The sequence below is a fragment of the Pyxicephalus adspersus genome, chromosome 3 (assembly GCF_032062135.1).
Source record: "Pyxicephalus adspersus chromosome 3, UCB_Pads_2.0, whole genome shotgun sequence".
Classification (NCBI taxonomy): Eukaryota; Metazoa; Chordata; class Amphibia; order Anura; family Pyxicephalidae; genus Pyxicephalus; species Pyxicephalus adspersus.
The window spans coordinates 5,008,906-5,031,990 of NC_092860.1; the positions used below are offsets into that span (position 1 = coordinate 5,008,906).

At 41.1% G+C, this 23,085-nt stretch overlaps 2 protein-coding genes across 2 annotated transcripts in view; both read left to right on the plus strand.

The window, feature by feature from the left end:
* RFNG (RFNG O-fucosylpeptide 3-beta-N-acetylglucosaminyltransferase) overlaps positions 1-11,224 on the plus strand; it is a 12,813-nt gene extending 1,589 nt beyond the window's left edge. The window contains exons 3-9 of the mRNA XM_072403386.1: positions 1,141-1,189; positions 2,102-2,204; positions 5,011-5,164; positions 5,321-5,406; positions 6,388-6,553; positions 6,811-6,896; positions 8,576-11,224. Coding sequence (XP_072259487.1) covers positions 1,141-1,189; positions 2,102-2,204; positions 5,011-5,164; positions 5,321-5,406; positions 6,388-6,553; positions 6,811-6,896; positions 8,576-8,651 — 720 coding nt within the window. The 3' untranslated portion in view covers positions 8,652-11,224. The remainder of the gene's footprint in view (positions 1-1,140; positions 1,190-2,101; positions 2,205-5,010; positions 5,165-5,320; positions 5,407-6,387; positions 6,554-6,810; positions 6,897-8,575) is intronic.
* A 2,378-nt stretch (positions 11,225-13,602) lies between these two features.
* On the plus strand, positions 13,603-22,239 carry DCXR (dicarbonyl and L-xylulose reductase). Its single transcript, XM_072403387.1, has 8 exons — positions 13,603-13,755; positions 13,822-13,919; positions 15,684-15,838; positions 17,928-17,970; positions 18,447-18,546; positions 19,163-19,227; positions 19,840-19,957; positions 21,875-22,239. Exons 1-8 carry the CDS (start codon positions 13,704-13,706, stop codon positions 21,976-21,978), a joined length of 735 nt encoding a protein of 244 aa, XP_072259488.1. The 5' UTR covers positions 13,603-13,703; the 3' UTR covers positions 21,979-22,239.
* The last annotated feature ends 846 nt before the right edge of the window (positions 22,240-23,085 follow it).

Consider the following 23,085-nt stretch of genomic DNA (forward strand, 5'->3'; position numbering starts at 1 on the left):
CCTGTATTCCATCCAGCCCCCTGCACACAGCTGCTTTCTCATTGGTCGCCTGTGTTCCATCCAGCCCCCTGCACACAGCTACTTTCCCATTGGTTGCCTGTATTCCATAGAGCCCCCTGCACACAGCTGCTTTCTCATTGGTCGCCTGTATTTCATGGAGCCCCCTGCACACAACCGCTTTCCCATTGGTTGCCTGTATTCCATAGAGCCCCTGCACACAACTGCTTTCTCATTGGTCGCCTGTATTCGGTAAAGTCCCCTGCACACAGCTGATTTCTCATTGGTTGGCTGCATTCCATAGAGCTCCCTGCACATAGCTGCTTTTATATTGGTCGCCTGTATTCCATTGAGCCCCCTGCACATAGCTGTTTTCTCATTGGTTGCGCTCCGTGTCTGCAGCTTTTAGCTCTTCATTGGTACACAGCAGTAATTAAAATGTAGAATTCTCTGGGACCTTTAAGGCGTTCCACAAATATTTCAAAAATAAAAAACAGCTTTTAATATACAAATATTAAAAACGGTGCACACATTTCAATGCGGCATAAAAAATATAATACCAGTCCTCATGATTATATAAATACAGTTTGACGTGTTTTGCGGAACAAATATATACCACTTCATCAGGAACATAATTTATGAGATGTATAGTGTAATAACATAATGTTAACAAAGAATCCAATAAATTAAAACAATAAATCATATTAACAAAAACACGAACAATAGTTACTTACATCATAATACTGTATACCCAAAAATGAATCTGATCAGCAGGGATCTTATCAATGAGGATGGTAAAGGGGTACAATGGAACAGCCCCTAAGGGCAGCTTTAAACACGATTTGGGTAAACTTCATACAACAACTTATATAAAATGATTCATAAGCGATTTCATTATAGTTACTAACTAGTATAGTAACTCATTAACTATACCTATATTGAAATTGCTTATTATATATATAGATATATATTTTGGGAGTATTTGAAATGCCTTAAAAGTCCCTCCTGTTGGCCGTATTTGTGAATTATGGATTTTTTTGGGATGTGACATCGATAAATTTTTCGGGTGGGGTAATATTTCATCTCTACCTGACTGAATGCAATTGTGTGTTATGTAAACCTCTTAATTTGTGTCTCCATCAGACTTTCATCTTTACGGATTCTGAAGATCAAGAACTGCGCCAGAAAGCGGGTAAATTAGTTCTACTTCTGCGCATTTTCCATTATCCAGGTCATGGGGTATCTGGGGATAGTAGACCAAGTACAGCCGGACTAGTGAATTCTTCTAGAAAATGGTTTTATTGCTCATCCAAGTGACTGCTGCAACTTATCTGATTGGAAAGATTCACCGACATTCAGTCCCAATCATCATTATCCAATTTACGTATCGTTATGTTGTTGGTGAATCAAAGGGGAACTCCAGGCATGGAGTATATATCTATATATTAAAAAGATGCAGTGCATATAAAGGTGCTCTTCTACCTTTCATAGAATTTGTATTTCTATGAAAGGCCATCTGATCCTGATATATACAAAGCTCTGCCATACAGCCCTGTTTGGCAGGAAGAAAGCAGGTCTTTTCCTTTACCACAAACAGGTCCAGTCCCTCCCCCAGCCAGCAGACTCGGCGTATTATTTACCCTTTTGCTCATTTCCCTTCTGTTAGCATATTTCTTGTTAGCACTGCAGTACAACTAATGGACTCATGCTGCCTCGCCTCCATTCTAAGCTCTGCTTTAACCAGAACCGTGTGGCAGTATCTGATTCCTCATCAGGAAAGTGTTTGGTGAATGTGGGATAAATAGGCCACTTAGTAATGAATTTATTAATATAGAGCTTCATTAATTTGTCTTTTATAGCTTTTTGCAGTTTAGCTTTAACTTTTTCACTGCTGTAGCTTCTTTGTGCACATTTATTTTCCTTACAGAAGGCTGTAAATATACTTGTATTAAACCACCATAAAAGCTGTCGCTTCTATCCTCTTCTTACAAAATGGCCAGTTGGTTGGCTGCCATGCTGAGCCCTCTTGCTCCTATATTTCTGGTACCTGGCTTAGCTACCTGTGACGAAATCTAAACACCTTTTCCTTTTTTTTCTTTTTTAGAAAGTCAGATAGTGAATACAAACTGCTCCGCTGTGCACACGCGTCAAGCTCTCTGCTGCAAGATGTCTGTTGAATATGACAAGTTTGTGCTCTCGTCCAAAAAGTAAGGGGTGCTTTCTTTTTTTCTCTGAAAGATACTGATACTAAATGTTCTTTTTTATTCCATATGGAAAATGTATTCTGCAGCTGCCAGTTTTAATACCCAGAGCAGAGTCCCTCAAGAGGTTGTTAGGGGTTCTTTGAACAATGAGCAGTTTGTGCCTCTCAGGTCAGTTTAACACCAATAATCTTTTTGGCTATCTGTATGGGTGACATTCTTCCCACTGATCATCACACTAATGTACGGTGAGCTGTGGACAAATAAATTATAGTAGATTTTCTTTGAACACCTTAAAGTTTTTTTCAGAGGGTTTTCCCATGTTTAAAAGGTTGAAAAACACTGATCTAGAGCAGGGGTCTGCAACCTTTACTATCAAAAGAGCCATTTTGCCTCCTCTTCCACTAAAGAAAAATAGTCTGGAGCCGCAAAACATAACACAACTTATAAACTTTTAAAAGTTTTAATATTTTTTTAATTTTACCTGTTACAACAAGTGTGCATGTGTAGGCCTACTTTGAAATAAAATAAACACTGAACTATGCCCCTAGAAGCCTCCAGCTTCTAACGTATCATCCTGTTACATTAGAAGCTGGAGGCTTCTAACGAAATAGGGTCGATTTTTTTGATGAGCAGAGTTCTTAATATTCTGATGATAGCCTAACGATTAAATTTTAGGGGGTGTTAATCACAGGTGTCCCCCACTTGCACCTACATTTTTGGTTTTGTACATCTCCCCATTCCAGAGGAATTGGGGTTCAAAGGAGGGGGATGTCATTGTACACACCCATTTGTACGCGCCCCGTGGTAGATTTATTTCACTGGTAGATTTTTTTCATTAGAAGACCAGATAGGGAATCCTCCTCCTCCGCAGTGTCTTGGGAGGAAGGGGATCCCCCATCAGAGATCTCCCCATGGCAGCCGAAGGGAGCCACAACAAGGAGGCTGAAGAGCCGCAGGTTGCAGACCCCTGATCTAGAGCATCCTTTCTTAACCTTTTTATCCCTAAGGGTGAGTGAGGGAAAAATTCCCATGCAAACATCATCAAATGGATCAGGAACCTCCTAGCAATCTCTGAGGAACCCTGGGGTTTCATGAAACCCAGTGACTCTATAATGTTTCCTTTCACTTCTGGGCATCTGTGTGTGTGTCTGTGTATGTATGTGTGTATTGAAAAGCCCCAGAGAAAATGGCACCTAGTAGATATATGTAGATATATAATATTAATTAGCATTAATATTTCTGAATGAGCACAAGCCCTCACAGCCACTCTATACTCTTGTGGAGAACCTACCCAAATGAATGGAGGTTGTTACAGCTGATACACAGGGCCAACTCCATATTTCCGGTTTCAGAATTTGATTTCCACGGTTTTAGGTAGGTGTTAAGGTCAAGTGTCCACACCCTTTAAGTTATTTATATAAAACCTTTCAGTTTAATTTTTTATAATGTTCTGAACCTTTATGTCCATACCAATGCCTTTCAGTGGTCACACACTCAGGTCTACTAAATGGAAAGTCAAGCACTGTGCACAGCATTATGCATTGCATTGCAAAGGTCATATACCGCCCAATACCCAAAAGCATCAGATGTTCCTGAAAGCTGAAACCCTGGTTTAGAATGGCTGATCTAGAGTCATGCCGCTGGCCCTACCAAGTGGTAAAGGCTCCAGAACTATGTTGGCATCATCAGTGGGAGGTCAATCAGCACAGTTCAAGAAACGCCAAGCAAGCTCTGGAGAAACCCTGGGGTTCTGCAGAACCCTGGTTAAGAATTTCTGATCCAGTGACTGAATAGACAGTGGTTACGTGTTTCAAAATAGATCGGGGTGACCAGGTTTTAAGTTAAAAAACAAAACGGAGGTCCTGTCACCAAACCCTGCCCAATAGCCATTTACCTATGAGATATGTGCATTTAAATGTATGGTATTTACCTTTAAAAATCTCCCTTGTGTATATACATCCAGAATTCCATTACACTGCTGCTGGGTGTCACCATCCTGGATGTGAAGTCAGCAGACTCAGAGCTCAGTGACTCTTTAATGTTTCCTTTCACTTCTGGGCATCTGTGTGTGTGTGTATGTATGTGTGTATTGACTTCTTCTTGCAATAGTTACATTTTATGATAAGTTTATTAAAACAATTCAAGTGAATAAAATGTCAATTATGGAAGGGAAATACAAGTAAGTGTTTAAAATATGAGGGGGTGCTGAGAAGTTCCTGGCTTTGCCCAGAAAGAAGAGAGCCAGAGTTATGAAATAACACATTTATTTAACATATTCCCCCCTGAGACTGATGCACTTGGTACAGCAATATTGCAGCTTTTCTAGACCGTTCAAATAAAAGTCCTTTGGTTGGGCCGCAAACCACCGTCAGCAGCATCTTTGACATCCGAAATCTCCTCAAGACGTTTCCCCCTTCAGGTTTCTCAAGTTCGTGAACGGATATTAGTCCGAAGGGGCCAGGTCAGGTGAGTAGGGGGGATAGTGGACCAATTGGAAACCCAGGGTGTTCAATTTGGCAGCCACAACGTTGGACGTGTGCGCAGGTGCATTGTCCTGCAAAAAGGATCCCTTTTGGTCAACTTTCCACGGCGTTTCATCCTAATTGCCTCCTTCAGCTGGTCCAGGAGGTTAGCATAATACTGTCCGGTGATACTAGAGCCCTGAGGTAGGTAGTCCACCAACAGAATACCATTTTAAAGTAGGCAGTGTTTTTACAAACCAGAAGGTGCAGCACAAATTGTGCTATTAGACTGCTTTAATACAAGGTGTATCTCCATACTGAAATGCTGATTTGTTTTCTTATAATAGATGGTTCTGTCACTTGGATGATGACAATTACCTAAACCTGCGTGCCCTGTTAGATCTGCTGTCTGCCTTTCCACACAACACAGACGTTTACGTTGGAAGACCCAGCTTGGATCACCCTGTGGAAACGCTGGACAAAGTCAAAGGCGATGGCTCGGTGAGATAGTCTAAAAATTCAGTCAGCTGGCTGTATTGATCATAAAGCAGCGAGAAAATATCTGAATAAAATGCCATTATCTATTTATAACACAGAGCAATGTAAGAAGATCGGGCTTTGGGTGATTTTGCTGTTTTCTTCTTTTTATTTTGTAAGACATCTCTGAAATTCTGGTTTGCTACTGGTGGTGCTGGATTCTGTATCAGCCGTGGCCTGGCCCTGAAGATGAGCCCATGGGCTAGGTGAGTGAATCATTATAGAGCTAAGTAGAATGGGAAGTGTCTGCATTGCCTGCAGCCCCCCTTCAGTATAGTTGCCCTATATAACCAAATGTTTGTGCGCACTTATCACACATATATATGCTATAAGATATATCCCTGCAAATTAATTGAGTTATAATGTTTTCATTGAACAGTTTATGTGCTATAACAATAACTCTTGTTTCCAACCTTGTGGCAACATTATGTGGAATACCCCTTTTCTGTTCCACCATTGCTGTATCCCTGTAGTACAAAGCCAGTGTTGGGCATCACACCTTTTAAAAATGGAACAGGAAAGAGAAATGAAAAGCCCCAGAGAAAATGGCACCTAGTGGATATATGTAATATATATATTATTAATTAGTATTAATATTCCTGAATGAGCACAATACCTCACAGCCACTCTATTATACTCTTGTGGAGAACCTACCCAAATGAATGGAGGTTGTTACAGCTGACACACAGGGCCATCTCCATATTTCCGGTTTAAGAATTTGATTTCCATTTTTTTAGGTAGGTGTCAAGGTCAGGTGTCCACACCCTTTAAGTTATTTATATAAAACCTTTCAGTTTAATTTTTATAATGTTCTGTACCTTGGTGTCCATACCAATGCCTTTCAGTGGTCACACACTCAGGTCTACTAAGTGTAAAGTCAAGCACTGTGCACTGCATTACGCATTGCATTGCAAAGGTCATATACCTCCCAATACCCAAAAGTATCAGATGTTCCTGAAAGCTCCAGTAAGTAAATGGAGTTGCAGGGAAGCATGATAAAGGTCGGTATCAGGATCAAGGGCTATTAAGCGAACTCTGTTGTTTCGCCTTGAAAAAGCAAAGTGCACCTAAAAAAAAAGCTAAAATCTGATTGTTTCCTGTAGGTCAACTTGCAGTTTTTCTCTAATTCTGCCCCTATACTGTTCTTTTGCTGTGACTGATGACACAATTTTTTATCCTGTCTTCAGCATGGGGAACTTTATTAACACAGCAGAGAAGGTTCGGCTTCCTGATGACTGCACCATTGGATACATTATTGAAGGGTTGCTGGAGGTGAAAATGCAGCACAGCAACCTTTTCCATTCCCACCTGGAGAACCTCCAGGGACTCCCTCAGAATTCCTTACTACAGCAGGTGAGTGCCCCTGTTACCAGGGCTGCTGATCAGAAGGGCCCCTGGAAATTTACAGTAGGTAACATGTAGCACCATTTGCATTTTATTTCTTTGTCCTATTTGCACAAACACAAAACAAGCAGTCAGTTGACCAATAATTCGGGGAGTGTTTTATTAGTGTAATTTCTGGGATTTTCTTTCTAAATGTCCTCGAACAGCTGTCATGTTTATTTTGAGGTGTCTTGTGGGAATAATATTCCCTGTTCTGCTTTACCAAGGTTACCCTGAGCTACGGGGGACCCGAAAACAGGAGGAATGTTGTACGAATTGCTGGAGCCTTCAGCTTAGAGCAGGACCCAACAAGGTAAGTCGCATCTGACACACAAAGCAGATGCACTTTTTGACAATCTGTGACAATATTTTGTTTATATATGTATATGTGTGTGTGTGTGTGTGTATGTATGTATATAAAATATTCACAACCTACCTATTTTATTTTTATCCCAGCCACCTTTCCTACCCTGAGCCTCCATTAATGCAATTTACTAGTCCTAAGATGTGGTGGCTTCATTTGTTTTCTTTGCAGCTTTTTTTCTACATTGTAATTCTGACAGCAATACCTATCCTGTTTTTGGTTGCTGCACTCACTTGGACAGCAGTATTGTCAATTATTGAATTGGGTTGGACCAGTAGATTTAGGTGGGCTTTACATAAGTGACCAACAAAAGGCTGAGTTTAAGACAACTACAGAATTTTTTTTTCTTTTGGGATAAAACTCTGACCTTTCCAATGACCACTTTTGTCGGACAGTTTAGTCTGTTAAAGGCAGTTTAAAATAAGGGATCCACTGGCAATATCAACAGGTAATAAGTTAATAAGGTAATAGGAAGGAAGCAAAGACTTTTGTGTTAGTGATATTGAAAGGCTGATCTAGATAGTACAGTGACATCATGGATGCTTCCTCAATTTCCTGCAGTGGGCAACCTTTTCTCCCAAACAGCATACACATATAATGACTTTGTAGTTCTCTTCATTGGCTTCTATTTCACCTTAGATTTAAATTCAAGCTCCTGTGCTTTGCCTTCAAATCCCTCCACAGTTCTTGTCCCACTTACCTTTCTGACCTGATAGAAAAATCCCCCCCTGGCCACTCTCTTTGCTCCTCCAATGACCTACTAATGACTTCCTCACTCATAACCTTATCACACGCACGGCTCCAAGACTTTTCTATAGCTGCCCTGACTCTCTGGAATGGTCTTCCACATCCTATTTGGCTTGTTCTTACTTTCTGCTCCTTTAAAAGAGCCACTAAACCCATCTTTTAATACTCGCCTACCCATCTTCCTCTGTCTCTAAACCCTCCCTACTCATCCACCATTTCATATCTCCCCTCCTATTGTATGCTGCTTCCCCACCTCCTAGATTGTAAACTCATCCGGGCAGGGCCCTCTCCTCCTGTGTCACTGTCTGTCATTTAACCTCCCTAGTGGTAACCCCAAGAGTGACTCGGGGTAGAAAAAAGTTGCTACAAGTGGTAACCCCAAACCACTCTCGGTGTTGAAACACCTAGGGAAGGTTAGTAAATAGAGCGCTTACCTGATCCGCCGGGGTCCAGCGCTGTTTTAAATGATTTTGTGTTTCAAACTTTATTATACTCATACTATTTATATTATACTGTAAAATAAATTTTCATGAAAAACAAATATACCGCTTTTAGACATATAAAACCAGAGAGAAATGTACTGCTAGGGAGGTTTATGTACAGCGCTGCTTAATATCCTGATGCTATATAAATACTATTTAATATTAATATTATTATTAATAATATTAATTATGCTTTGCATTTTGTCCAGGAGTGCTGTGAGCCTAGGCCAGTGTGATGTCTCTGCACAGATATATTTTGAGAAAAATTGTAAATGTATCTAGTTGGGAAGTAAAAAAACAAAAGTGCAATCAGGTTGCTGGAGCAAAGGGCCACTGTTCTGTTTTATGCTCCTCCATTGTATGAATTGCATACTGATTCCTTTTCATTTCATTTTGCAGGTTCAAAACTATTCATTGTCTGCTTTATCCAGAGACAAGCTGGTGTCCACAAAAGAAGAGTTTGTCTTTGATATAAATTCCTAATCTAGATTTTTGCATCTGCAGATTTTTGTTTTTTTTTGTTTCTGTGAAACAATGCTAAAGTGGCACACAATGTTTAAAAAGCATATCTGCCCTAGGAATCTAGGAAGAAATTGCCATGAAGATAGACCTTGTGGCCCTGCTTTATTAAAGCTCTCCAAGGCTGTAGAGGATACACTTTCATAAGTGAAGCTGGGTGATCCAAGAAATTTATTCATAAACCTGAAATGGATTTCCTAAAAGTCATTAGCTGTTTGTTAACCATTGAAACTAAAAAAAAAAAGGCAATGGCTACTTTCCTCATCACTGTCTGAAGCTTATTGCTTTCCCTAATGAAACAGAATGAACCCAAATAGTATTGTTACCTTGCAGTACCCACAACACAGTATTGCAGCATGGCCTCAGAGAGCATTATTATAGGAGATAGACATGGGGCACCTTCTAAACATCAGAACAAATTTGAGTTACTATTGAAAAGCCTTCACTATCAGTGCAAATTTTCTAACTCTCTAAGAGTAATGCAGTGGGATCTCCACCCAGTTCATTTAAATGAATTAAAATGAAACCCTTTCAGTACATTCAATATTGCCCCAGAATTGTTTTTAGGCTGCGTGGGAAGAAGCTGTAGGCGGGTGGTGCTCCTTGTATTGTGACCCAACTTTTCAGTACCTACCTAAAAACAGCCGGGTGGTTACTAAAAAGTGCCAGGTGCTAAAAGAGGCTGGGGAGATCACAGATATTGACTATGTTTCATATTATGGTTCCATAATCCTTATCCATGCCTGTGTTTATAAATTGTTTATGTAGACTGGGAAATAACAGGAAACCAAATTGTGAAAACCTTTGCGCTCTGATGTGTGTGCACTCAGCTCCATGGCCTGTGCTCTGATATATGTGTCCATTGTCTGTTCTCTGATTTGTGTCAGCAATGGTAATCATTAGGCACCTCAATGAATTAAGATCTTTTTCTTCTCATACCTCATGCTTTGCTGAGCACAAGGATTCGCTGCAGTTATTTCAGAGTTTTTTTTTTAGATAAAAGCTCCTATTCACTAGAGAGGAACTGCAAAGGATGTCAGGGTGTCTTTCTGCCTCAGCACACAGGAGATTGTCTACGTGTAGACTAATTCTAACGTGGGCCTCATGACCGTTTGATATTACAATTGAAAGAGCCCTTGTTATTTTAATTTTTTTAGATTTGATCTTTTAATAATATTTAGTGCCAACATATTACGTAGCACTGCACATACTCCATAGTCCTATCACTAGCTGTCCCACAAAAAGCTCACAATCTAATGTCCCTACCCTACTCATGTCATTATTACAGTCTAAGGTCAATTAAAAAAAAACCCACACAGACACGGCGAGAAGCTGCAAACTCCATGCAGATAGTGTCCAGGCCGAGATTTTAACCTGTGACCCAGCACTTCAAAGGCCAGAGTGCTAAACTCCTAAATAATGTATTGAAATTAAAAATGTACAGCCCAGTTTCTACTTTACAGTCAGTCAAGTTCTGTTTATTAAGGGAGCTCCTGGCGGGCAGATTACTTCAAATTGACTAAAAATGGTCACATAGGGCAAGTTTAAAGCTCTTTGTTGTTTCATTATTGTTTGAACAATAATGTCACATTCACACTTGGTGTCTTTTCACAAATATGTGTTTTTATACTGGTAGTGGTAGTTGTTTTGCATATTGGTGTATTTTTCACACATTTTATTGTAAACCATTCTTTAAAAACAAAAAGATTTGAGTATAATTTGGTTCCGGTGGGGGCATTTATTTCTTGTGCCATGTGTTTGTTTTAGGGGGAATGAGCATTTGAGTCATTGCCTTGGCCTTGGGAGCTGAGCGTGCACACTGAGTCAATGCCTTGGGCATGAGAGCTGGACATGCACACTGCCTTGAAATTCTCATGTTTTTAATAGCTGATAACCAGCATATTTTAATATTCACAATAACTAAAAAGGGTGATTTTTTTTTTTTTTTTTTAACAAAGAAAGTTTCTGTTTGGTAACAAAATGTAAATACAGCCACAAAGTATTGAATACTTGTCCAATACTGTGCTTTGCCTAGATATACCTTCCTTAGACTCCACAGCACTCTGACCCACCAAATGGGGAAAAAAAACATTGTATAAATATTGTAAAAGTCAACCTGGGCTTACACAGGACCAGGGTCTGTGACCCAGGTTTGATGTTTGGCTGCACATTGCTTTAATATAGAAGGAAGAGGGAGAGATCTATCTGGTTCCATAACTGAACCTATTGGGTAATTCTTTTCACCCCAGTGGGCTAACAGTGTGATGAGGTAAAAAGGCAGGGACAGCAAATGAAGCGAAAAATATGAGCACAGCATAGGTCCACTTTAAGCTGTGATTACGATGGCCGAGTGATCCCATCTATATTAATATGTTGTGGTCTATCATGTCTTTATTCTGTTACCCATGGTCTTCTCTTCATAAGGCCAATGCCAGGTGAGATTATAATTTATTTGCCTTGAAAATATTTAAAGTGAATGGTCTGTACAGATGTTATTGCTGAATGTAAATAAAAAGTTGTTTTTATATATTTCATAGTTGAATTTCTATGTGAACGTGTATTGGCAGACTGCTTCAAGGAAAGTCAAGCAGTAAACTGTTAAAGTCTCGCTGAAATATCCTGGTAACGTCATTTGTGTCTAGATTTTTTTTTTTATTCAGTTATAAGTCAGTTTCAGCTTCTGTTAAGCAACCTGACTGTAGAGAAGGATTGCTGGGATCTGTGTGTAAGCACAGTGGACTCTTTACAGCAGTACAACATACCCACTGCTGCATCGGAGTAAGGACCAGCCACACACAGTTTCTATTTTATTGGCAAGATATTTGCTACTTCTGTATCAGATGATTGGGTTCCCCAGCCCATTATAGTTCCATCCTCTCTCCGTAGTCTCATATCCTCCATGGCTTACAGTACCATCTGTATGCTAATGACACTCAAATCTATCATGCTCTATCAAACATGCTGCTGAGAGCTGGTTTGTGGCCCAGCCAAAGGAACTTTATCAGACGGTTTAGAAAAGTCACAACTACGCTGTACCAAGTGCATCAGTCTGAGGGGGGAAGATGATGAATAAATGTGTTATTTCATAACTCTGGCTCTCTCCTTTCTGGGAAAAGCCAGGAACTTCTCAGCACCCCCTCGTAATGCCAAAAACAAACTAGTAGCTGACAGCTCCAATACTAAAAGATTGAACTGCAACTGAATCGAAAGAAAAAAAAAAAAGTTGTTGAAAGTGTTCACATTTTTCTTTTGTATCTGACTGTGGCAATTTCCATTCCCTTCCCTTGCAGTTGATCTTACCAATTCTTTATGTGACCAGCATTAGGAAAATGCACCTGAAGGTGGCCTTGAAACGTTCTTCTCAGTGTTTGAAGCACACAGGTTGATGATTCTCATTGACTTCACCTGAGTCGTGTAAATGACTGAATTTCAATTGGAATAAGCTGCTGCATTCTGCACATCACACACATACACAGTTATATAGGTTGAAAAGACACAAGGTCATCTATTCAACCACCAGGGAAATTTTATTTACTAGGAACCTGCACATTTCAGGGAGAACCATATGCAACGTTGATCCAGAAGAAGGCAACAAAAAGTGTGATCCAGTGGAATTGTGTAGCCGTGTTGCAGTGCATTGGTAATGTGTGTACAGGTAGTCCCCGACTTAAGGACATCCAACATACAGACGACTCCTAGATACAAACGTGGCTTCCCTGCTGTTCCTGTGCATGATGGAGGCTTGTTGGTTGCATGACTTGCAGAAGAAATCTTTTCTCCTCTACAACATCTTGTGCATATCAAAGCACAGCTTGCTCCAGAAGTTAATGAATGTCTCCATAAAGTTTTTTTTTTTTTTTTGCTTTGTTTGTAACTCACATTGAGGATTTTTTACAGTAACTGACACTATGCTGCCTAATAATATGGTGAGACAAACATCTGTCCTAATTGCATTAAATAAAATATTGTATCTGTCCCAACTTACAGTGGTCCATAAATATTTGGAAAGACAACTTTTTTCTAATTTTGGTTCTGTACATTATCACAATTAATTTAGAATGAAACAACTCAGATGCAGTTGAACTGCAGACTTTCAGCTTTAATTCAGTGGGTTGAACAAAAAGATTGTGTAACAAAAAAAAAAAAGGCTTTAGCTCCTCACATTTTTATGCAAACTTTTAATTCAACCCACTAAATTAAAGCTGAAAGTCTGCAGTTCAACTGCATCTGAGTTGTTTCATTTAAAATTAATTGTGATAATGTACAGAACCAAAATTAGAAAAAAGTTGTCCAAATATTTTTTTGAACCTAACTGTACATACAAATTCAACTTAAGAACAAACCTCTCGTATGTAACATGGGGACTACCTGTATAGAGTTATGTTATGAAAGAATAAAGTGTTCCATCAGAATTTGCTCCCTAATGTTACCCACAAACCCTCTTTTCTCAGTGGCCCCAAAAACCCCAAACCTTAACCCCTGCCTGGTGTTTGATCTGAGCCTCCTGCCCATGCAAAATCTTAACTTTTCTGCCCAGCAGCCAATCTTCCTCCCCTTTCCTGATGCCTGACCTACCTAGTTCCCAAACCCCAACCTTAACCTTCCAGTTCCTTTACCTTCCAGGTAGCAAAATCTGATGGAGCACCTCCAGCCCAACAACACATGCTGTGTGCTTTGCAATAACATGCTTAAAGGCACCCTTCTGCACAGAATGAGGCATGCATTCTGCTATGATCTGAAGCCATAGGACATGAGAACATGCCTAAATTAAACATGGAAGACATGCTGCACCTTGCCATTTGTGTCATTGGCCCCCAGGCTCCTCTTGCATGGTTACACTCTGGATTTTGCAGATCAGCAGTCAGTTTCCTGTTGACATCCAGATCAGAATAAAAGCTCCCTGGGCATTTTGGCAAAAGTTGCAGAAAGTTAATGAAGAACTTCAAAGCTCCGCCCAGTTTTAAAAGCCCCGGCCATCGCTGTCAGCCCCAGTCTGCACCAAGGGGCAATGGAGATCAGCTTCGCAGGACGCCGAGCTGTGGTCACCGGGGCAGGGAAGGGTAAGTAGGGGCATACAGAGGCTGGGGAGCCCAGTAAGAGCTGTGCATAACCGCTTCTCTGTGCAGGGATCGGCCGGGGGACGGTGAAGGCTCTGCGGGCTGCCGGGGCTGCAGTCATCGCTCTCACCCGCAGTCCTGAAGACCTGGAGAGTCTGGCCAGGGAGGTAAGCGCTACAATGTCGACATCTAGTGGCCACATTCTAGTATAACAGGCAAAGTTATATAAACAGTTTTGTAGTTTGCAAGCCAAGTTAATCTTTCTGTTTAAATAGTTTATTCTCAGCTGCATAAAAAAGTTTAAAAACTTGAATTTTTAGAAAGCAATCTTTTAAAAGCTTCGTCCCTTGGCAGCATGCTTTGCAAAAGGATTCTTGCACGGTGTATGGAAGCGGCAGTCCATGTACAGCAGACCAGTATGCTCCTTGCAGAGTCAAATCTGCACTTATTATTAATAAACAGGATTTATATAGTGCCAACATATTATGGAGCACTGTACAATAAATGTGGCGTGAAGCATTGAAGTGCATGGGCTTTTCTGATTTCAGAGACTGCTGCTCTAACACTGCTTTTCTGCGGCCATGCTGGCAGGGGACATGCTGTTCTAATCAAATTGTGTCTGCTTGATAAAGAAAAGCAACTGTAAGATTCAAGACACCTTCATGATCCATATATTATAATACAGGTAGTCCCCAAGTTAAGGACATCTGGACGACTCCTAGATATGAACCGGGCTTCCCTGCTCGTTAGTGTGCATGACAGAGGCTTGATGAGGGGAAGGGCGGTTTGCATTATTATCATTAATAAACAGGATTTATATAGCGCCAACATATTACGCAGAGCTGTACATTAAGCATGACTTGCAGAAGAAATCTTTTGCTGTTCTGCAGGCTCTTTTAACTCAAGAACAGCTTGCTCCAGAAGTTAATAAATGTCTGGGCTCCATAAGGATTTTTTTTTTGCTTTGTTTGTGATTAGCTGACAGTGAGGATTTTATACAGCTACTGACACCACGCTGCATAATAATATGTTGAGACAAACATCTGTCCTAATTGCATTTATTAAAATAATTGTACCTGTTCCGACTTACATACAAATTCAACTTAAGAACAAACCTACAGTCCCTATCTCGCATGTAACCCGGGGACTACTTGTACTTGTAACTGAAGTTATGCTATCTTCATGTATCATTTATTTTTCAATTACAGTTAATATTATCTTTTAATAATAAAACACCAACACATTCTGTAGCACTGTACAAAAAACAAGGGCTGCAGATGACAAGCCTGCAAATATAACTAGAACCATGATTAAAAGATCATTTTGCTCTCTATGACTTTTAAATAAATACAAATAAATATACTGCACCGCCTTCTGTTATTTCCAGTGCAGTTTTCTTCTTTTTGTATTTGTTCCCACTGGTGATTCACACATGAGCCGTTCCTAACTTCCTGTCCTAGGGTGACAATGCTTCCTGTGCAGTTCCAGTGTTGTCACCCCTGGATGTGGACATGGAAGGGAGACAAGCACCCATGTGTATAGCACGGGGGCACAAAGCAGAAGCCACCAAGCAGGATCTCATCTGATGTATTCAGCACATGGATGTCAGAGAGAAAACAAAATGAATAAGAAGTGATCCTCCTAAACTACTTTTCATATTCAATATCTGTCTTTAGGTTAATTGGCTTCCCCTGAATTAGCTTTAGACTATGATAAGACATATGGAGATTGTAAGCTCCTGAAGGGTCAGTTACTTACATGACTATAGGCTTTGTACAGCACTCTGGAATATGTTGGTGCTATATTAATACATAATAATGATGAAGCTGAAATTTTCCCCTTTTGCATGAAATGGAGAACGTTTTTTCCAAGCAGTGTTTGGTAGGATTATGAATTGGAGTAATGAATACATTTTTTTTCTATCTTTGCAGTGTCCAGGAGTGGAGACGATATGTGTGGATTTAGGGGACTGGTCGGCGACCGAAGCTGCCATCAGATCGATAGGGCCGGTGGACCTCTTGGTGAATAATGCAGGGGTGGCTCACCTGCAGCCGTTTCTTGATGTCACCCAAGAAGCATTCGATAAGTGTGTGGTTATTCCTATAAAGTCCCTTATTGGTTGTTTTCTGGGAAAATGACGGGTATAGCAAACAGTGGGCTCCTGTGAAGGACTGGTTTGGGGTGACTGTGGGGGCCCCTGTTGGCTATAGAGAGTCCAGAGCACTTGTGCAGCAGCATACTATGGGGCCACTCCACTTGTGTCTAATAGATCTGTAGTTCATATCTGTGTTTCCATCATGGGCATTTTAAGGGGTGTTTTTCCTTCTATTTTCCTACTTTTTTTTTCCAGTACAGGTAGTCCCTGAGTTAAGGACATCCAACATACAGACGACTCCTAGTTATGAACGGGGCTTCCCTGCTCGCTAGTGTGCAGAACAGAGGCGAGTGCGCTGACGTTCCCCGGGAGTTCCTGGTGATGTCGGCCCTAGAGGAGCCGTAGTATGTGCTATAGATACAGAACATGTCACAGCTCCTCTAGGGCTGCGGGAGCAATCAGGGGAGCGGAGCTGTCAGCATAGTAGCTCAGCTGACTGCTCTGCTTCCTGATTGGCTGAGGAAAGGGAAATCCTGATAATGCTTGAGCTGTCATCAGTGTTTCCTATTTCTCAGCCAATCACAGAGCACTAGAGATGAATTGGCACAAGTCTACCCATTCATGTCTAGTGCTGAATGGCTGAGAAACGTAAAACCTCATTAGAGGTGAATGAAGAGCCTTGTCCTCATTTAACCCCTTGTGACCGGGGATCCCTCACTGTCAGGATGAGTCCCAGGGCTGTGCTCATGTCATGATTGCAGCCATGGGAATCATCCTGTCATTGGGATAACCTGTAAAAAAAAAAAAGTTTAGTTACACAAACACACACACATGTAATAAAATAATTTACCATTAAAGCCTCGTCTAATTTTTTTACACATATCTTAATCCTTTTAGGGAATGAGTAAGGGGTTTTATGTACCCCTGTACTCATTCAGTAAAACTTATAAACGCAGTAAAAGGCGTCATAGGCGTTTATAAAAGTTTTTTAGCGTTTTAAAGCCAAGCCTTAAAATGCTTGTAAAAGTGCATAAAAACGTATATAAAGTGGTAGGAACTTTTATATGCTTTTTTTAAACTGTCCATGTAGACCCAGCATAAGGCTTAAGCTGCGTACACACGTCCAATTTTTATCGTTGGAAATGAACGACGAACAACCGATTGGCCAAAAATCGTTTGTAAAAAAAAAAGTAACCAACGACGCCGACGAACGAGGATAGTCGTTGGAAATGAACGGCCGGACCGGCGGATCAGATTGGACGACGATCGTTGACCATCTATCGTGTGTACGGTCGTTCGGTGATCGTGCATGTTCTGAGCATGCGCGATGAACAAACATTTGATTGATACAGGCTGTATTGTGTATGTGAGTGTATGTGTGTATATATACGTATGTACAATATCTTTGAACGATCGTATCGTTATCTGCATGTACAGGATCGGTGCTATACGATCATTCGCAGATATCGTGCAGGATTGTTCGTCGTTCGTTTACAAACGATAAAAATTGGAGTTAGTCTACACGGACGTTTTCCGCAGCGTTTCACTTGAGGCTTTTAAAGCCCATGTTAGAAACCCAAATGCATTCCAATGGGTTAATCTACAGCAGGACGTTTCCTTGGGGCATGTATATGACATTAATCTTAAACGTTGCTAGCAATGTTTAAAAAAATAAAAGACTTAAAGCTGGAAAACGCCCAAAAATGCAGGTAAACGCTTCCATTGATTTATTGAGACGTTTTCCCGCGTTTTTGAGCACTTAATATGCAAATTAGTAAAAAGTGGCATAGGCGTTTTCCAGCATTTTAAAGGCAAGCTTTAGAACGCTAATAAATAGTATAAAAACCCAAAGAAATGCAATAGGAACGTTTACATGCGTTTTTTAAAAAAAGTCCCATTTGTGGGTTCTCTTGCTTTGCCTTGTTCCAACTTTGGGGATGTGGCAGAATGGATAAATGATTTACTAATGGGGAGCAGCTGCAATTGTTCTCTCACCACCCCAAGTTACCCCATATCTGCCCCTGAATATCACTATTGCTGATTTCTATATTTGTGCCTGACATTTGCTGTTTTTTTCTAGGAGCTTTGCAGTGAATGTGAGAGCTGTAATTCTTGTATCTCAGGTAAGTCCTACAAATACTATTGCAGATTTATTGATAAGACATTGATGATATTCCTATTCAATATTCAGTGCAATCTGATGATTTCCCATTTACAAGCCAAGCAATGTACAGTGATACATTTATTAATTCCTGCTTGATTTACAGAAGAAAATAATCTTCCAATTGCATTATGAAAACAAGACAACTCCGATTCTGCATTGATGCATTGTTAGGGCTTTACTAATTACTTAGGACTTCAAATTATTATTATTAATAAACAGGATTTATATAGCGCCAACATATAACACAGCGCTGTACATTAAATAGTGGTTGCAGATGACAGACAGATACAGACAGTGACACAGGAGGAGGAGAGGACCCTGCCCCGAAGAGCTTACAATCTAAGAGATATTCTGAGATTGTATTATTTGTATTCCGCAGCATTTTGCACATATGGCATTTCTTACTCCTTCCAACATTCCTATTTTTCCCATCAGATTGTGGCACGTCAGATGATTGAGCGCGGGGTACCGGGTGCCATCGTCAACGTGTCAAGCCAGGCGTCTCAGGTGGCCCTACAGGATCATGCTGTATACTGTAAGCACGACAAGCACATACACAACTGAAATATTCAGTATTGGTTTGTGTGAAATGGTTTGTATGGCTTGAATACTTTGCAACGGTCCAAGCATTTTCCAGGCAACACGGCCAGGTCCTTAAACTTTTGTGCAGTTGAGCAAACCAGTTTATTCAAGGACCGGCTCCAACATGCTGATTTGACAATGGAGGAGAAGCAGCATATTGGTGAAGTTGTCCTGAGGTTGTAGTCTGCTTAGCTGAGGCAATAAAATAACTCTGAAGTGCTGCTTCCTTCCCTCCCCACCTATGCTGGCATAGGAGAACAGAGCACACAGGCGTTCCGGCACTCCCATGTTGCAAAATAAGTGACCCATTAAGCGGCTCCACACTTCAATTTCACTTACAGGTACCCATCGACTGGAAGGAGCAAAGAGAAGCAGCGCAGTGTCAGTGAGATCCTTGCACTGCAGCACACCTCTCCGTCTTCTACTTCCTTCGGCTGATATGTATATTTGTATCATGGAATCATGATTACAGATCTGCATTCTTGTGTGTCTTTTATTATTAGAAGGGATCTAGTTTCACCTAAGAATGCAATCTTTTCTTTGTTTCTTAATCTTTTTATTTTTTACAGGTTCCACAAAAGGAGCCCTGGACATGCTCACAAAGGTGATGGCGCTTGAACTGGGTCCAAAAAAGGTATTGTATTTTATTTCCTCTCTTCTCCTGATATGACATCTGCTTGAAATGATTTGTATAAAATGCTCTCTGTAATGGAATACTGATAATATTTTCCTGAACAATCTGCATCTTATACATTAAAGTGGACCTGTCATTGATGTAAGCTGCCATTGTTGGTTCTATAATAGACAGCTCATCTGGTTGGTGTTCTGATCTTGACCCAGAATGAGTAGCAGCTCAGGTATTCAGCTAATTGTCTTGTGATGTTATCATGAGACAATTAGCTTCAATCATGTATCCTGTGTGTGACTGCGATAATAGAAGATCAGCTTTACATCCAGGTGATTGTATAGAATGAGTTCAGCAATGGCGGCTTCCATGGCACCTAATGTAATAGGGCCACTTTCAGTGCCTGGTGACATATATTGTGATTCCACCCACGGTCACTGTAGGAGCCAATGGGTTCTAACTCATCCTATATGCGCTTTATAGCCGATATCATTGGTCCAGGCTGGATGGAACAGTCTCCAGTAATTGGGCATTACTAAACAGTTCAGACGGTCCAATATTCTTCCTTAAAATCCATTGTGGGCTCCTGATTGGTTGATATAGCATTCTTTGTTTTTTCAGATTCGAGTCAATTGTGTGAACCCCACTGTGGTGATGACTGACATGGGACGTGCTAACTGGAGCGATGCCGAGAAGGCCGAGCCGATGCTAAATCGGATTCCCATGGGACGCTTTGCAGGTGATTGCTCATTATGTTGGTTAAAGACAAATCTAGTATTGGGTATGCCAAAACCCAAATCTCTAGCAGACTTCTTTTAATGGTGTCTGTGAGCAGATCCCTATTATCTTCCTATACGAGTGACACCAGGGCAAGAATTATGAAGGTGAGGACTGGAATAATACAAATGTACCCAACGTTGTAATACCACTCAGAGAAATATTCCACCATTGGGGTAAATCTCCTCTACAGGGCACAGATAAAGGTTTTGTCCACACAGAATATTTTGTTTAGATTTGGGATTTGAAGACTTCTCTTCATTGTGCAGCCCTGTTGCAGACTTTGGAAAGAGCCGGTGCTTCCAGGTGTAGGGGATATCTCTTCTATATGTCACATCCTTTCCTTACTTCCAGGATTCCATGCTCAGGTCTGGGTTACCGATTGCCTGAATCCAGAACTCCGTGCTTAGGCTTGAGGGACGAATTTGCCAGAACCCAGGACCCAGCTCTTAGGCCTGAGCATAAAATTGGCTCAAACCAGGACCCATTGCCCATGCATGAATGGACAATTTCCTAAACCCAGCGCTCAGGCCCGAGTGACAAATTGGCCAAACCCAGTGCACAGGCCCAAGCATGCAATTGGCTGAACCCGGAACCCAGAGCTCTGTCCTCTGCTAATTGCCCGATGCCAGGACCCAGTGCTTTGGCCACAATGGCCAGATGGGCAAACCCATGGCCTAGGGCTCATGCCTAATTGGCCAATTGCCTGCACCCCGGACCAAGACTTAGCCCTGAGTGGCTAAATGAACAAACCCATGACCTACCGGTAGTTCACAGGCCTGAACAGCCAATGGTCTGAAGCCAGGACCCAGCGCTCGGGCTTTAGAGGCTTATTGGCTGAACATGTCACATGACCATATCACAAACTGTGTGTAAGCTCTGACACCATCCACCACTAAGGTTTCTCATGGGGATTGAAAGAGAACCTGTCATATATACATATACAAAAGTAATATTGTGATATTTAGCAGCTCTTAAAGGTGGTGAGTCAGATTGCATTAATTTCCTTTTCTCAAGCTGCAACTTTTTCTGTACAGAAAATACCTATTGAACCCCCCCCTATAAAATCTAATGCAACATGCAGTACCGAAATCTCAAACCATGTTATCGTCCTTCCCAGCTATCTCCTGTGCATTGCAGAACACCCCCCCCCTTCCCTATGAAATACAGTTAAGGAGGGGGGGAGGCATTATGTAGTCTTGCTTTTGGTTGTCCAAGCTGTTTCAGTAGGTAAGTGAGCGTTGTCACCCTAGGACAGTAAGTATGCCACTGGCAGGATCGCCAGGGGAAAATAAAAAAGCCTAAAAATGAAAACTAATGCAGCCACCTAATCCAAGGACTGGATTCACTTTAGCTGATAGCTAGAAATTAAATGGCAAAGAATCTTTATTGCACATTCATTTTATTCATGTGTATGAATTGGAGATTTGGAGAAATCTGGCCTTGGATAATTTAGCTGGCATTGGTAATATAATATTGATATTAATAATAATATTAAACATTTATATAGCACCGACATTTTATGCAGTGCTGTACATTAAATAGGGGTTGCAAATGACAGACAGATACAAACAATTACACAGCAGAAGGAGAGGACCCTGCCCTGAAGAGCTTACAATCTAAGAGGCTTGGATTAGATACCCATATCGCCGCTCCTATTGTGTGATACTTCCCCCTCCTCCTAGATTGTAAGCTCTTCAGGGCAGGGTCCTCTCCTCCTCCTGTGTCACTGTCTGTCATTTGCAACCCCTATTGAATTTACAGCACTGCGTAATATGTTGGCGCTATATGAATCCTGTTTATTAATAATAATTGGATTGTAAACTGTAGGCTGTGTCGTTGTTCCTATCTAACGTTAATCATTCCTCTTCATTTTCAGAAGTGGAAGATGTGGTCAATAGCATTCTCTTTCTTCTCAGTGACAAGAGCGGGATGACTACCGGTGCGTGTCTCCCCGTAGATGGGGGCTACCTAATCAGCTGAGGGGCCCTCAAGTCTTCCTGAGCTCTGATTCGTGGACAGCCAGCAAAATCTCTGCTCTGTAATTGGCCGTGAATCTTTTGGGTACGGAGGTTTGCAGTTACAAGGTTTTATTGCTTATTCTTCCATTCAGTCCCTGAAGGTGTGCAGAGTGCAGATTAACAATTAGACCCATGACAGGAGTGTATAATGAAACCATCTGTGGGCTTGGTGTGTTCATTCCTGGCTGCCTTAGAGGTGAATCAATAAACCATTAACATGCTCCGTCCTGCATTATTTTTCATGGTTTGCTGGCTCGGAGCGCTTAGAAAGGAGTTTAAAGAGGACCTGTCGCTTTTTAAAACTATATTGGCAATCAATTTGCTGCTGGGTATGGGAGGTTCAGGTAGATTGGAACCCTAAAAATCAGCCTGGTTTCGGATTGACTTCTTATTCTTCTTTCCATCTGACACTTCTCCATCATTTTGAGTAGGGAGGCTAATCGGGCTTGTGTTACCTGTAACCTGAAGGTTAATTCTCTCAGCCCTTTCCTGCCTTGTGACACCTCTCTCTTTGGCCTTTTTTTTAGTATGGCAGCTCCTAGTCTGTACATAAGACAGAAGCAGCATATTTTGGAATGTTTATCTGATGTATAATTATTCTCAGGTCACTCATCATAGCTGTGACCAAGGCGGAGATGGAACCGAGCTGCCAACCACAGGTTGAGGTATCAAAATCCTATGAACCTGTGCGCCTTGGGCGCCATGACTTTGGTGGAAAATACCAGAGTACATATCAAAAGCTACCTATGTGGCCGCATATCAAATATCCTGCTACCTATGTGGCCGCTTAAAGGGTGAACACCGGGTCACTTTAGGGGAATCGTACATGTTTGCATGAATACACTGTATGGCCAAATGTTGGTGGACACCTGACATGGAACTTATTGAACATCCCATTCCAAAGCTATTCCTATGACTATGGAGCTGATTCCTTTTATAACTAGCATAGCCTTCTCTCAGGATTTTGGAGGGCACATGTGGGAATTTGTGCCCATTCAAATCAAAGTCTAAAACTGATGTTACATGGGAAGACTTGGAACTCAGTTGTTTATTCCAATGGTATTCAGTA

Coding starts and splice junctions, on each gene's coding strand:
- DCXR (XM_072403387.1), top strand. CDS start 13,704: ATGGAGATCAGCTTCGCAGGACGCCGAGCTGTGGTCACCGGGGCAGGG. Junction 17,971..18,446: donor CTGTAATTCTTGTATCTCAG/GTAAGTCCTACA, acceptor TTTTCCCATCAG/ATTGTGGCACGTCAGATGAT. Junction 19,228..19,839: donor TTGAACTGGGTCCAAAAAAG/GTATTGTATTTT, acceptor TTGTTTTTTCAG/ATTCGAGTCAATTGTGTGAA.